The following is a 16,782-nucleotide window of genomic DNA, read 5'->3' on the forward strand; positions in this document are numbered from 1 at the left end:
TGTTAGATGGGGGTTGTCTTTCAAGAGTGGAGAGGAACATACAACGGCTGTCTCCTCTGAGGAGCTCTCGCAGTGGCTTTTACCCATGTGGGCACAGCTGCTAGGTACTCACACTGAAGGTCTCTCCTTCCATTCTCTCGCTCACTCACATACAAAGTCAACACACCAGAGAAGGCCATTTTTGTTTCATTTATTTCCCAGAAGAGCTCTTCCTTGCACGTTGCAGACACGATACAAAACAAGCAACAGAACTTTGTTTCATGTACAGAAACAGTTTGTTGGAGTATAAAGAGTTACTGGTGATCGTTACTGAAGAATGTTGGCTTATTCCAGGGGCACTTCAAGTATTCCTGAGGAATAATCATTGATTTCTCCTTCCTTCCCACTGGGATAGTCTTAGTCATTAGTCACTGTTCCTGTAAAGCAAGAAGGCTTATATTATTAAAAAGCCATTTGGGTTCCTTACGTGGAAGGTGCTGCTCGATGTAAAGCAAGCCACTTGGCTCCGAAACGTTTCCAGAAGGTAGGCTAACATTTTCATCCTTCACTAGACTGAGAAGTTGAGCATGGAGAAGTTAAGCAGCTATTTTCATGCCAGAAGCATGTTTTCATGCACATAACTCCCTATTCTGATCAAATGGGTACTTCAAGAAACCCCAACATTATCGTTCAAGGTAACTATTCACAGACTGAATAGAAACCAGAGAGAAATCAAAGCCGCAAAGGGCAGGAGGAAGGGCTTCATTTGCCAGACTGTATTCTTGCACATCAGTGTAACCCACACTGCACCAAAGCACAGGCTTGTGGATTTGGGGTGCTAAATAATACAGGCTAAATAACCTGAAAAACATGATACTTTCCATCCTGCAAGGAAATCAAGGCCTTCTAATTCTCAGCCTCCAAATAATTGCTAGAGGTCGATTTTAAATTCAGCTGAAATCACAATGGAATCCACTTGAGCAAATTACTTAAAAAGCCCTCAGAATCTTATGCCCACAAATGAAGACTTGTCTGCATTTAAGCAGTCTCTTGGTCTAGATGAATGGCTCCTGCATTGGTGAGTTTCATGATCAAATTACTAACCCAAAGGATGGGCAACCTGATTATCCAAGTTACAGTTACAACAGCTCCAAAGTCACTCTGTAATCTCCTGACTGGTATCCCGAAGGTCCTCTGTTCTCTCTTTCTCACTTAGGATTCTGAATTAAGAACTTGAGCCTGAAGAATTAAGAATCCAGACTGAATAAAGCCCCAAGTAACCTGGTCTGACCTCAGAGCTGACCCTGCCTTGAGGTCAGAGTAGATGACCTCCTTGAAGTCCTTTCCAAGTTGAGTGATCCTATGAACTTGACAGGCTCAGAAAACCAGAAACAATTTGGTTCAAGTTAATCCATGTGACATTTCTCTCTCAATAACAGTTTCTTGCAGAATCTCACATTGTGACAAGTTAACATTTAAGCAGGACTCCATTTTGCAAAGGAAGTTCTACAGAGTTCAGTTATAACCGTATTTTCTAAGAAAAAAAACAGATGAGTGATAATGCAACAATATTTTCCATGTTCCTAACCAACAGAAATGAAATAATTTTGTTATAATAACCCCAGAGCCATTATCCATGACACGACATTTTGGAGAGGATTAACAGCATTAACCATTAGATGGTTTCATCCACGACCTCCCTCTCTGTGTGTTCAGCCTCTCTGTGCCAGAGAAAGCCAGTGGAGACAGTGCACTGGAAACTATTTGTCTAGTCCTGTGCCATGCAGGCAGCTGTGCTGCTTCTCTGAAGTGTACTTTCAATTACCTCATGTTTCAAAGGACCACCCTTGCTCCAGCACACAGCTTAGTCCTTAATCCAAACAAAATCCCTTACTGGGCTGACCCCAAAGTCAGTTTTCTGTTGCTCAACATCCCTAGTAACAAGCATCCTTGAATGAAAAATGCTTGCAGGGCATTTACCATTCACATGAAGCCACAGACAAGTCATTCCAGGTTCTTTCTGGAGATGTGAATTGGAGGCATACCCTCAGGATGGTGTGGAAAGCTAACACATTTTAATGTTAGCAGATCTGGCCAGCAGGGTGCTGCACATGATTTCCATTCTGGGCTGGAGCTGCAGTGTTGTAGCTGCTGCATCTAAGTCACTGTTTCTCTATACTGCTATTTAAAATATTTTATCCTGAAGAAGTTGGTCAAGAATCTTGTTACCATTTCCCTTTCTCAACAGCTGAATGTCTATAAACGGGTACGTCCGGTAGGGCTGCAGAGGGCTGGCAAAAGCTCATCTGCCAGTAAATCTGAGGGGGACTGAACTCAACTTCCAGCTGTAGATGCATCAGGAAAAAGGGGAACACCACATTCAGGATTCTTTCATCAGGCAGATGAGCACTTCATGCACTTCTGCGTACTTGCCATGAGAAGCTCCTGGCAGAACATGTACCTCCTGAAGTGCTAAAGTGACTGCAAATGTGTCCTGGTGGATGCTTCTGCAGTGCTATCACTGAAGCGCTTTCAGCAGTCTATGGCTTTGTGGATCCAAAACATGCACACCTTTTTTTCCCCTCAGACACCACCATGATGAATTACCATAAAAACAGCCCCAACTTTTACATGTGAAGAAATAAAAGCAATATGAATGGAGTCGGTCTGTGGGCTTAGTGCACTGCAGGCAGTTTGTGAGTGAACAAATGGTTCCTGCTCATTAATCTAGTTTTAAGTACTTTCTCTTGGCATGGTCAGTGACAAAACTAAACTCATCTAAAAGATCCTCTTCCAAACTACTTAAAGTATACAGTTTCTTCAGACTAATTGTTAGATTCCAGCCAAACAAGACACAAAACTTACACCAGATTATTATTTTCATGTTGAAAAACTCCAAAAACCCCAACCAAAAAAAACCACAACCCACTCCCAAAAGATCCCAGATCTGCCTCCAGAGGCAGATCTACCTGACATAACTTTCAGTTTCTTCCTAGCTCATCTCTTTCTAAGTCTGAAGACGAAAATCTTACCATTAGTTTAGTTTTTCAGCTTTCTTATTGTTATTATAGTTGTTTTCAGGTCGTGGGCAAACCTACCTGCAGGGTCTGTTAAACTAAGTCTATGTATTCAGTCCAGTCAGTTTAGTGCTAAACACACCAGATACTAAACATTACTAAAGAGAGGGGAACTGCCCAGCTTTGGCAACACAAGTTTTTCCTTCCTCGAGCTCTTTTGTGAAAGGCAGAGGAATGCCTATTTAAATAGTGTCTAAATGTACCATTCTAAATTAAAACAGTTACTAATAGTAACCAGTACTGATACTTACTTTTACAAATTTACCATGGAGAAGATATGGAGACTGGAAGTCATGTTGACAATTGGAATAAGCCATTCCTAACCCCATCCCTGAACCAAAAGCAATAGGCCATGTCCTTCCTGTGGGGGAAGGCAAGCAGAAAGGAAGAGTGCAAGTCAAGAAAAGCTGTTTATTTCACATGATAGTAACAGAGCTGTTACATAAGCACCAAGAAAGAATATATCACTGGGAAGAGGCATATTAGGCATTTTCAAGTTCTAGAATCAGCTAAAACCCTGAGTACTTCAAAACAACAAAAGTAACAGTAAGACATCACATTGAGAATTCAATGGATTCTAATGAATCTCTCAATTCAAGATATTTCTGTAAACTATTCTCTTACCAAAGCATAACTAAAGAGGAATTTTGATCAGTTTTAAAACCCTGGCAAGCCTGGCATAAACTGATGTCTAGACACATGGCTCCAGTCATTTGGCTCAGGGTTTCCTGCAATTCCAGCATTTGAGCTGAGCACAGTAGGAGCTTAGAGAGGTGCCTCATGGAACAACCTTGTTACACAACAGTTAACACTGTACGTAACTCCATGTCAACTCAAAAGACATGACCAATAATTAATTGGTTTAGCATGCTGATTTTTACATGCCTCAGATATTTATTCGTTTTCAGCTGCACCTACAAGAGAAAGTAGGGAACCAGGCAGTAAATTTCCTGCAGTATACTTACTTTTGAAGAAGATGACTGAGAAAACAATTCCTAATCCAAACCCAGCACCTGTAAGAACAAACACAGTGAGTGAGAACTAAGATATAATGCAAAGTAAAGGCAAAGTGATTTAGTTCTTTACAGGAATTCTTTGTTCCAACTCAGGAAGAACAGACTACCTGTAGTTTAGCATCAAACAGAAATGTTCCTAAATAGGAATATTTAGATACTAAAACAATACTAATTATTGCTTTCTTAAGTAACTGTAAGCAGCTAATTCAGATTAGTATCCCAACATAGACCATTATCAGAGAGATTTAGGCACCAAACCAGACTCATCCCAGGGAAAGTTACTGAATTTCTGTCACCATCTACAATGTGGAATTAAGATTTATTTGGCTCATTCTCAGCAAATGAGAAACACTTAAACGAAAACTTATTGTGTCCTTGAGCTTTAGATTTTGCAGATGGATATCTTATTGTATTTCGGTTATCTCACTACTTTAACTGCTTCAATGTGTGACCCGAGGGCAGCAAAACTTTGATGCTTTGTGTTACCCTATACCTTACAAAAGAAAGCTCCAGGCTGCTTATCTTTCACATCCACAACATTCATTATGGAGCGTATTTAAACACACTAGGAATGAATGACTTTTCACATCCTTAAGACTATATATAGAAATAACTGCAGCAGTTGAAAAAAAGGAAAGGAAAACCATCCAGCACCACTAAAAAACTCAGCTGGTGTATTTAAAACTGACTTTTGCTTTGCTTGGAAGGTGAGCTGATGATTTGTTGCAAGAAGTCAGACAAGTCTGCAAAACTCCCCTCACAGCCCAGTAAATAGAACAGGGAAAACTTGGAGCTCAGTGGCTAAATTCTACCTTTAATTCTATCCACTAAAGATAAGAATTTGAGATAAGGGACAGAAGTACATAAGTTTAACAAAAGAAAACGAAATAAATCAGTCATGCCTATGCTCATGAAAAAGATACCCAGGAGTTTCAGGTTTGCAGCAAACATACACCGTTATGGGCTTCAATTCTCTCCCTTCACTACAAGAAATCTCACTGATGTATAAAAAGTTTAATTAAAGATATATTATCTTTTTCATATATTCCTAGAAGCACGGGATCCTTATTTCAGCTCCTGTTGAACACATTACCAAGTGGGATGTGGCCAGAAAAATGCCAAAGAATCCAATACCCTCTTGGCACACAGGACTAGGTCTTTTTTCCCATGTTTCCTTCTACTCTTTAAACTTTTTTCCTTGCAAGAAGCACATTAACAGCAGCTTGAAATGAAACAACACTTCCTGCATTATTAGTACGTTAACTTAGTACCCCATGTTTGTCATTGATTATAAAAGCATAACTACTATACCAGAGGTGACAAGAGATGATTAGAACAAAACACCTTACATTTACTCTCCTGTTAGGACTCACTATCTGCATTTACTGAGAGCTGGGAAACCAAGTTGCTTTTGAAAACTCTCTTCATTTTCATACAACTTTTTGAGTGTGACAGAGGTAACTACTCTACCAGGTCATTACAACTCTGGAGTAGGCTTAAACATACAAGTGCAGGGGAGAACTCTGCCTGCCAAGTGGTCCTGACACAACTCCCCCAGCCACCTCAGAAACAGAAGGTCAGGTTTTAGCTCTAATCATTTGCACAGCTAAGGGGAAGTCTCAGTTCCTCAGATGTCTGGTTGGAGCTTCAGACTTTTTCTGCATTTCAGACAGAGATACACCACTTGAAGCATCTCACATGTGCAGCTAACTACTCACACTGTATCACTGACTGGCATTTAGATGTGGACTGGAAGAGACATCACTGCTACAAGCTGGTTCCTCCACATGTAGAGCCTTCCTTCAGTACCTTTGCTAGAATACAGCTGTGTTGGCTCTCATAGAATGTTTATGCTATTAAGGATAATGACTATCTTCAAGAATTCATCTAAATGACAACAGTTTGGCCCTCTGACCCAGCTCCTTCTGTCAGTCTTCTGTAATACACAGTCTGCTGCCTTTTGGGTTTGGGCTGTTGCACTGTAGGTCTGAAAAAGGACTTTGTGGAAGTAATTTCTGTTCAGACAGCACTAAGCATTGTTTGAAGTGCCCAGTTCAGAAGGCTTGCCATGCAATGGTGATACTGCTCCTAGGAAAAGATCCCCTCTGCCAAGCCAAACAGTTTAGCTAATCAATAAGAAATGATTTACAGGATGACAAATCCTGCATCATCTCCATGCACAGCCCAGCAGTTTCTAATGTCACCACATTTTCCACATTCCCAGTCAAACCCACATTCTTTTTACCAGCCTGATGGTAAACTGCTTACTTTCTTGCCTTCAAAAAAAGCCTGCACTAAGGAAGCACTAAGTTTCTTTCCAACTGCTTCCAGAAATAGGCATTATCTTAAACTCTTTTCACCTCCTTCAAATGCTCTCTCCCATTACAGCTCCATCCATAAGGGCTCCACACAGATGCTATCAATGGTGCTTCCTGTTGGCTGAGGGGGAAGCTACAGGATACTCTTAAAGGTGATAAATTTATTCTCTTTGCCAACTGCAATTCAGCCTGAGCCTAAACCAAAACCTAGAACTTGTCCCACTCCAGTACCCAACACCACTGCAAAGCAGCTGTGGTCCAGAATGACTGAGTTAGGAAAACCCATTCTGTCTTCCCTAAGAAAGCTTTTCTTGGAACCAATGAAGCTGAAGGGATTTTCTTGCAATTTAGAGACTATCTCTGCACCCTGTCCCAGTATGAAGAGGAGCATGGAAGCTGATTGATGGTACATATCCAGGGCTTTGCCTTAAGTAATTAAATGCTACAGAGCAAGAAGAATCTGGCAGCTGATGGGTTTTTGTTTCTGTACAAGGCAACTTGATAAACAAAGCCACAAACATACTGTAGCTTCCCTCAGTTTTGCTCATTCCTTTTTCTTCCTGAGGAACAGGCTACAGTCTGTGCTGCAAACTGTTGTGGATCACAACACCCAACCAAGAAATGCTCAGCTGTGCCCCTCACACCAGCCAGTGCGTACACAACATTTGGATCTTTTAATGTTTAAGCATCGGGTTGACCTAAAAAAACAGAAGTTACATGTATCTTCTTAGCCTGTCTGGTGAAGAACCCACTTCTGTGGATACTTTGTCACTCATCTTCATTCCACTATAAAGTATTTGTGGTTATGCGGTCATTTCCTGTGTCTCCAGGACCAGGAGGGAGCTAAAACCATCTCATTTTGGAAGCAGAATGAGGCATTTCACTTTAATTCTATATAAAGTTACACCAGAGATAAACAATGGCAGAGCTGTTGATGGCTTTTACAGGTTTAAGTTCTCACATGCTCAATTTCCTTTATAAGAGGCAACATGTTGCTTCAAAGAGCCTCCCACCTGAGCAGGGGACACTCAGTCTGCAGCTGTTTCTACTAAGGATCAGCACCTTTAGGCCAGGCTTTAACTTCGGAACAATAAAACATGAAAGGTTTATCTTACAATAAAAACAAACGAACATAGAGAAGCAAAGGGCTTGATCCATGCAGGGCACTTTTCTTTTTGCATGAGAGACTCTTTGGAGAAAAAGGCCACAGGAAAGAGTACAACTCATTTTTCACCTCTCTGACAGTTTAAAATGTTTAACTAGAAAAACAGTCTCTTCCACCCCACATCTATCACCTCAGCTTCAACTTAGCGTCAACAGGGGACAGGATGGCTCCATGGACATCTTACTCCTGCTCTCCAGTAAGTGTCCCAGCTGTGTGGACCAGGACAGCCACATGGAATGGGGATTAGGCACTAAGCCCAGTCTCCAAAACGTCTTCATTCCTGGCTTATACACCTTCCAAGAAAAATGTCACAGTACCTCAAATCAATCCAGCACACAGAGAGCACACGCCACAGACCCAACAGGACATCATCAGAGTGTCTCAGAGAGAAACACAAATCTTCAAGACAGGCTCCTGTCCCCAAGAGCATCTGGGAAAAGCTGCTTCTATAAATTTAATTAACAGACCCCCCAACAGTGCTACTACACAGCTCCTTCCTAGGCTACCCAAGCAGCTACAGGCTGAAGTAGCTAGTGAGGCTGCCACACCTAGATACATAGAATTGAGCAGGTTGGAAAAGACCTTTAAGTCAAGTCCACCCCCAGCATTGCCAAGGCCACCACTAACCCATGGAGGGCCTCATCTACACCGTGTGTGAACACTTGCAGGGACAGTGACTCCAGCACTGCCCCGGGCAGCCTGTTCCAATGCCTGAGCACCCTCTGGGGAAGGAATTGTTCCTGGTCTCCATTTAAACCTCCCCTGGGGCAGCTTGAGGCCATTTCATCTTGTCCTGTCATTTGTTCCTTGAGAGAAGAGACTGAACCCTCCTCACTACAACCTCCTGTCAGGCAGTTGTATTGAGCCATAAGGTCCCCCGAGCCTTCTATTCTCCAGATTAAAGAATTTTACATTTTTTTTCAACAGCTTGAAACTTAGAAGGATTAAAACAGAAGGATTCAAATGTGCTCATCGACATCTGGCTGTTACTGTAGTGTTGCTGTTACTATAGCACTGGAAGTTTTTCAATTACTTAATCTGAAGATAAAAAGAAAAAAAACCTTTTCTTTTCCTCTGCCATTCCTTACACACCAGTACAAAATAGAGCTGCAGTCTCTTCCCCTTCACATTCTCTTATTTGACAAGTAAATGAACCAAATTACTGAACTAAAAAAGAAAGAGCTCCTGGAAGATGATGTCTTGTTCTAAGAAAACAGCAACTACCCTGCACAGACAAGACTCTAAAATAGGTCATGGACTTGCCCCAACAGAGATTTCTTCCCAGCTAGGAAGAGAGCTTCCATTAGGATCAAGAAAATGTGTCAATCTCTGTTAGTTTCCCTCTGGAGACAGTGACAACAATAGCTCCAAGGTCCAACAGCAGATCTCACCCATGGGCTTGATGCACTGGAAGTTTCAAATGAGTATCAGCTCAGTCCAGCACTAAAATTTGCTTTAGGTAAGGAAATATCTGCAGTAAGTCAAGATCTTCAAAACAAAAAAGGTGATCAGTGTCCCATCCTTTGCCCTCCAATCCCACTCTGTCAAGATACATGGATATGTGTTTCAAAAAAACAGGGAGCAGACCCTTCTTCACGCATTGGTCAGAAACCTGAGACCATTAAATCACTTCTTTACAGAGGGAACTAATCTTAAGCAGACACTTAGCAAGGTCTACCATGGCAGGAATCAGATTTTCTCCAGACTCCAACTCTGAAGCTTTCATTTTCATCTCCCCTGTTGTGTGGAGTGTTTATGTAGCAGAGAGAAAAATGAGCAAGGACACTAGAAAAAAACATCATGAAACTATACACCAAGCACTCGAGGAACAGGCAGGGAAGAGTGTGCCGTTTTCTTCTAGCATTCAACTGCACTAACACCGAATACAAGTATCCAAATACCTTTATAATATAAAGATCCTGAGCTGCCTTCCATCCTTAAGCACTGCTGCAGGTCACCCACTACCCAGAGGCTAAACTGAGATAGATATCAGCACTTTCACAGACAGAAATATCCCTATTAGCACCTCCAAGCAATCACAGGACCAGGAACTTCCCATCCTCACACCAGTGAATGAGCTGGTGAGAGGGCAGAGGATTTCCTCTTTCTTTAAAGAGGGGAAGGAGAAAAGAGTGGAAGCTACTCTAAACAGACTGTGCAACAAAGGATCTTGCATCAAGCTTTTAGACAAAATCCGGGTAGCACTTGCTTTAGAAGCACATATATAAGAAATCAGCATGATACTTATTATATGGAAAATACACATCTGACAGAAACCTTTACCTTGCCTTACTGTAAGAAAATATTGCATTAATGGAAACAACAGCACTGCTAAAAAGAAAAGTTTAGCTGGAGTAAACATAGTCACATGCAGGGCTTCTGCAAGCCTAGCTCTGAGGGTTGGCAATCACCCTTCACACCCATCCAGAGTACGTTGACCAGTACTGACGTCTACTGGCCCAGAGAAGAAAGAGGCAGTTTGGAGCAAGAAGCCTTACAATGGCACCTCACTAGCAGAATGGCTACAGAAAGCAGCCTCTGATCCTTCTCAAATCTCTCACTATTTAATTTGTTGTCACCAAGGATGGGCCAACAGCCCTGAAAGGATTTTCCCAGAGAACTCTGACTTAACAAAGAGTTGTTTCCACCTGCTGCTGTCAAGGACCAAACAAGTGGTTTGGGACATTACTTCAGAGCCCCCTTCCCCTGGACCATGTCACCGCATGCCACCTCCCAAAGAAGGCCCAGGTGACATCTTATCAATGCACTAGTGCAGAGAAGGAGGAAGCAGTGCACCCTGGATTCATTCACAGCACAGGAGATCTTACATAGGCTATAAGCGTTATAAATAGCCATACTATCGGGTGGATATTGCAGATCTCTCAGGTGTTGTAGCACACCATAAGTTTTGCCAAGAGCAGGGTGAAACAAGGGTTGAGTAAGGCTTCCCCCAGTGTTGCTCATAGTGTGCAAGGGCACACATAGGCAGGGCAGAGCTCACTGACTCCATGGGACAGCCAGCCCAGGGAACAGCAGGATGCAATGCAGTCAACAGAAGAGAGGCCTGTATTCCTGAAGATCCCCTTTTTCCTCCAAAATAAGATAATAAGCCCCCAATTTGTAGACAGTCATTGCACTCAGAAGTCTGCAAACAACATAACTAAATATTGCTGCTGGATTTTGACTAAATGCCTGTTCTCAGAACAGTGTTTAGCCACCTTTTCCAAAGCAAACATCATCTTCTTGGCTGCATTGCTTCCCTACACAGGCTAAGCCATAAGCAGTTAATATTTAACTACTTGGGCTGCTGCAAGATCAAACTAGTAAGACTGGATTTTAGGATTGGATCTTCTGTACAAGGGAGGAAAATAACTTGAGGTTACAGACAGAGCGCACATCACAATGCAGCTGTGTTCACATAATATGTGCTCTCCATTATTAGAAAGAAAATCCCAAATGAAGAACATGCTCTTTTGACCTGGTAGGTAAGACTGAACAGCCACATTACAATCACCAAGCAAAAATACTCCCCACATCACTTCAAACCAAGAATTTCAGGATTTTTGTGTATTTAGAGAAAGTCTAATCCAGTCTTCAGGAAGTATAATCAAGCTTTATCATTACATAGACTGACTTGATCCTATTCATAACCATGGGAAGGATTATTTAAAAATACTGACAGTGCAATCCATACAATGGTTGCTTCTGAAACAGTCAATCTGTGGAATGACACAAACAATACAGTAACACCACTGTTATTAACAGAAACAGCCATTGAAACAGCCCAGATGATGCAAACTTGAAGAAATCATGTATCAGTTTGCAGGAGAGCTGAAAGTGCCCTTTTCTCTTACAAAATTCCTATTAAATGGAAATTAGAAGTGTTTTCTTTTTGGATGTCAAAACAGAGGATTAGAGAAAAATGAACATCCCTACACTGGGTTATTTACAAGCTTCCAGGTTGGATTTTGGTCAGCCACAGACATACATCAAAACATTTCACTGCTGAAACAGAAAAAAAGAACAAAGAACTTCAGCACAACAACTTAACACACAAGGCAAGAAGTGAACAGCTTGCCTGGGATTACCTTTCAATGTCAGGTAAATTAGCATTCAACTCACTACTACAATTTCAAAACAAACCAACACACACAGGCACACAAAGCTCCCTCCCCTTACACATACACTGTTTATTCTAGAATCCCAAAATGGTTTGTGTTGGAAGACACCTTAAAGCTCATCCACTTCCAAACCCCTGCCACAGCAGGTACACCTTCCACTAGAGCAGCTTGCTCCAAGCACTGTCCAACCTGCCAAGGATCGGCAGCCACAGCTTCTCTGGGCACCCTGGGCCAGCGCCTCAGCACCCTCACAGGGAAGAGCTTCTGCCTTATCTCCAATCTGAACTTTCCCTGTTTCAGTCTGAACCCATCACCCCTTGTCCTATTGCTACAGTCCCTGATGAGGAGTCCCTCTGCAGCATCCTTGTAGCCCCCTTCAGACACTGGAAGCTGCTCTGAGGTCTCCACGCAGCTTCTCTTCTCCAGGCTGAACAGCCCCAGTGTTCTCAGCCTGTCTTCACACGGGAGGTGCTGCAGCCCGTGATCATCCTCATGGCCTCCTCTGAACTTGCTCCAGCAGCTCCATGTCCTTCTTGTGTTGGGAACACCAGCACTGCACACAGTGCTGCAAGTGGAGTGTCACAAGAGCAGAGCGGAGGAGCAGGATCATTTCCCTTGACCTGCTGCTCATGCTCTGGGGATGCAGCCCAGCACACAGCGGGGTTCTGGGCTCAAGCACACACTGAAGAGGGGTCTTACTCAGTTTCCCAGTGACCAACACGCCCAAGTCCTTCTCCTCAGGCTACTCCGACTCTCTTCTCTTCCCAACACGTAGCTGTGCCTGGAATTGCCTCAACCCGGGTGCAGGACCTTGCATTTTGCTTTCCTGAACTTCACGAGGTTGGCATTGACCACCTCTCAAGCATGTTGAAGTCCCTCTGGATGACATCCCTTCCCTCCAGCATGTCAATAGCACTACTGCCTTCCTGTTTACTGGAAACAGCATATAACAATGGTTTGTTCAAATAGCCTTGCAGAGAAAAACCAACTCTGCCAGTCCCTCATGACTAACAGTCTTTCCAAAGAAACAGGCATGAAAGACCAGTAAGTTAAACAAACAAAACCTTCAGCCACGGTTTGGAGCTGGTAGGATGGAATAAGACCACAACACTATTTACTTCCTGTTCCTCCACTACAGAGCTCATCTAATAAAGAGAAATAAATGGTTGTGAAGGTTGGAAAAGACACAGGAGCTCATAAAGCTTTGCAAGCTGAGAAGAAAAAGAAAGCCACTATGCTTAGATTCTCCTTCCCCACACATAAATGAGCAACTTTTCTGATGGGTAAGAGAAAACCTATCAGGAAGAAAAGATGGAACAGATAGTTAAATTATTTAAATGAAAGGGAAATAGGGGGAAAGGAAGGGAAAGGGAACAAAACACCTAACCCCATCCTCATCATAGAAAACCAAATAAACATCAACCCTACCAAAAGAGAGGTGAGCACATAAACTCTACTGAACAATGTTTCAGTGTTTTGTGTGGGCTTACAGCACTTTACTCTTTGAACTGAAATACCATCTTACCAACGCCTGACAACACATTCTGTTTTGAACTAACAGGAAAAAGAGGTTTAATACCAAATTACAACATGGATACAGGTAGCGCTCAAGAAGTCAAAAATAATACAGCATTTCAAAAGATGTATTACAAGATAAATATGTAGTTTGGACATTTTAGTGGCAGGAGATCAAGTTTCTCCTGGGAGCTCCATCTCCAACTAAAACAGCAGAGCATAACTACAAACACACTGGCTTACCAAAGGGCAGTGGTAAGCCAGACAGACTCACACAAGATAGGACAGGCTGCAAAGCCACCAGCTAGTCTTCAAACAACATACTAGGGGGCTAATCCTGAGAGCCACTACTTCCCCTTCTCACTCTGCTGCTCCCCATGTCCCTCCAGCCCTCAAATTAATCCACAGGAGTTACTTGTCTCTACAGTTCTCAGTCACTGGAGAACTGTCATGTGTGCAAGGCAACAGAAATTCAGTGCTTCCCTCTATTTACAGGGTCTGGAATGTGAAAACACAGGACTACTGACAATGTTTGTCTTTCCCCAGCCACTGGCTGGAATGATCTCTCTGGTATTAGTGCTCAGGAAGGATGTAATGAACGTACAGGAAGGAAACTGCAGCCACCAAAAGGAGAAGTCCTACAAACAGAATCATAGAATTAAGGATGTTGGAAAAGACCTTCAAGATCATCAAGTCCAACCTTTACCCCAGCACTGCCATGGCCATCATTAACCCATGGCACTGAGGGCCTCCTCTACACCGTGTGTGAACACTTGCAGGGACAGTGACTCCAGCACTGCCCTGGGCAGCCTGTTCCAATGCCTGAGCACCCTCTGGGGAAGGAATTGTTCCTGGTCTCCATTTAAACCTCCCCTGGGGCAGCTTGAGGCCATTTCATTTTGTCCTGTCACTTGTTACTTGGGGAAGAGACTGGCCCCACCTCACTACAACCTCCTGTCAGGTAGTTGCAGAGAGTAAGAAGCAAGGATTTGGTAAACTTCTTTATCCCACATAATAAGCAACAACATTCTCAAATAAAAAGAGTTTATTTTATTTCTTTTTTCCACTACAACAACTTCTCTGGATAGTTTATTAGAACTCCAGCAAAATTTGCAGTAATATTACGAAAACAATCACCACAAGCACACAGGTTTTTGAAGTCCCTGCAAACACTCATTCCACCGAGACAGACTGAGAAAGTTGGTGTTGTAAGCATGCAATTAACAGTCTGTGTTAATTTGATTCTATGATTCTATGTGTAGGACTTCTCCTTTTGGTGGCTGCAGTTTCCTTCCTGTACGTTCATTACATCCTTCCTGAACACTAATAGCAGAGAGATCATTCCACCCAATGTTTGTGTTAATGCAACTCACTTTGCAGTTAAAGGCCATCACCACCTTCAGTCACAAGCTACTGGAGTATGAAGCAACTCTGAGGTTGTTCTGACTTCCAAAGTTCCTATAGAGTCATTTGTTGTTAACACAGTGGAGGAGGTCCCCAGCACAGATGCTTCAGCTACTGGATCAGTCATAGAGGCACACAAAATAGAGGAATGCTTTCACACATGAAAAGAAATGTGTGTCTGAGGCCATCACATGGGGTTTAGTGCTAAAGAGCTGCAGCTCCTGCTGGTTTGGGGCAATCTAATGAAAAACATTAATTTTATTGAGACCTTTACCCAATGCCATCCTGAAGCTCACATTGGGAATCCTGGTCCAAGGGAGTAGTGCAGAAAGTCCAAGCATGTTTTCCTTTGCTGCTACTTTAGGATGGAAAACCTGAACAAGTTAAGAGGAAAGGCTTGCTCAAGAGACATGCTGCACTGAAATCAACCCTGCATCCACATCTTTCAGCCTCTGAGAACGACTTCCCATGCACAGGATTCCTACATGTTCATGTACAGCTGCAGCACAGAACAAGTTCTTGTTTATAATTTGGCATACTTAATATTTTATGATAAAGCAACCAGCGCTACGGAAACATAAACAGATCTGGATGTGTTTGTCAGACAACCTGAATAGAATTTCATAAGGCAAAACATTGCTCTGGAGCACTTGACACTTTTCAAAGGCCTGATCTAAACAATGGAAGTTTCAGTTTACTTAAAACTATTAAACAGCTTTTCTAATGGAAGAGTATTAGGCAACTAAACCCCCTGAATTCCTCATCAGCTTTCAAGCATAAAGCCACTACAGCAACAAGAAATAAACATTCACATTTCTCAGATATAATTTATGGTCCTAAGAAAAACATCTGCACCAACATGGGACACATCCTTTTGTGTCAGATACTTCACTTCTTGCTCTGTACATTGCATTTAAAGATTTGCTTTAATATACACATTTCAGAAAGCCATCAACCTCTGTCTAGTCAACTTGCCAGCCTGTCACATGAAAAGCACAACCACTCACAAAGCCCACAGTTCCAAGTGACATGCTCTGAAACGTTTGTTAGCACCACAGTGCTAACTTTAGGAACAAATAAACAGGGAAGAAAACCAAGAGAACTGTTGTCTTACTTAAAGCAAACTGTCACAACTGCTCCCCTACTTAAAGCACAACTCTCTGCAGGGTTGGGACACCGGACGGAAAGCTTCTCAATGTCAAACTCCACACACTGTACTAAGCAACACATGCCAAAGCTATCAGCGTGTCACGCAGAGCATTGCTTTTAATAAACACAGCCCACCTCGTACGCTGAGTGATGTGAGCAGCTCTGCACAAGCAGGTTTTGAAAACCAAGCCGTCGTCAAAGTGCAACTAAAGGCAGGCAAGGTCGCGGCCCTCACGGCCCCGGTGATGCCAAGCCGGGGCCCATTCATTCACGGCGGGAGGCGTCCCTCTGGCCCCGGAGCTCAGCGCTGAGCGACATTACACACGGAAACCTCTCATCTTCAACAGAGGGAGCAACCAGAGGTCAACACCGACCCACCGCTACCGGACCGCAGGTAAGACAACACCGGGTCGGGGGGGAAGAACGCGGGGCTGCCATGAGAGCGGGCCCAGAGGGGGTCCGTGCCCGCGGCCAAGGTCACCTTGCCAGGCCCGGGGCCGCCCTGCTCATCACCGTTGCACCGCTCCCCGCGGCAGCGCTGCCTTGCGCTGAGAGCGGAGCCGCAGGACAGGCCCCGCTCCCGCCCGCCGCACCGAGGACACCGCCGGCCTAAGCTGGGCCCGGAGTGGCGGGAGAGCACCGGGCCTCACAGGGCCCGTCCCGGCCGCACCGTGGGGCCACACAGGCGGCAGCTCTCCAAAGCCCCGAGGCGCCCGGCGGGCCGCCACCGCTCCTCCCCGGGTCCTCCCCCTCCGCCCTGCCCTCCCCGCCCTTACCCAGCTTGACGGCGGAGTCCGCCAGACACCGGTCCCACTTCCTGCCCAGCTCACCCTCCGACGCCATCTTGCCCGTCCCCTCCCACCTCAGGCCGTGCCCTCACCTCCTCCCCCGAGAAACTCTCGCGAGATCTACCAGCGCGGGCAAACGGCGCGGAGCCAGATCTCGCGAGAATTGCCTGGGGCCGCCGTTGTCAAGGTTACCGGCGGGAGGGCTCGATGGATGCCGCCCTCGACCTTGGGCCCGGCCCAAAAGCCTGTT

The 16,782-nt window shown here is 44.0% G+C and overlaps 2 protein-coding genes across 3 annotated transcripts in view; one reads left to right on the top strand and one right to left on the bottom strand.

Moving 5' to 3' along the window:
- Positions 1-174: 174 nt before the first annotated feature.
- MICOS10 (mitochondrial contact site and cristae organizing system subunit 10) lies at positions 175-16,632 on the bottom strand. Its single transcript, XM_057408104.1, has 4 exons — positions 16,521-16,632; positions 4,022-4,069; positions 3,308-3,417; positions 175-416 (listed from the first exon to the last, which is right to left on the bottom strand). The coding sequence occupies exons 1-4, from the start codon at positions 16,585-16,587 to the stop codon at positions 408-410; spliced, it is 234 nt and encodes a 77-aa protein (XP_057264087.1). The 5' UTR covers positions 16,588-16,632; the 3' UTR covers positions 175-407.
- CAPZB (capping actin protein of muscle Z-line subunit beta) overlaps positions 16,005-16,782 on the top strand; it is a 72,223-nt gene continuing 71,445 nt past the window's right edge. For both annotated transcript variants that reach the window (XM_057408096.1, XM_057408098.1), the window contains exon 1: positions 16,005-16,138. The gene's annotated coding sequence lies outside the window, so the exon portion shown is untranslated. The remainder of the gene's footprint in view (positions 16,139-16,782) is intronic.

The sequence above is a fragment of the Pezoporus wallicus genome, unplaced genomic scaffold (genome assembly GCF_028554395.1).
Source record: "Pezoporus wallicus isolate ANWC-B61680 ecotype Strahan unplaced genomic scaffold, APGP_CSIRO_Pwel_v1 contig_13381, whole genome shotgun sequence".
NCBI classification, from domain to species: domain Eukaryota; kingdom Metazoa; phylum Chordata; class Aves; order Psittaciformes; family Psittacidae; genus Pezoporus; species Pezoporus wallicus.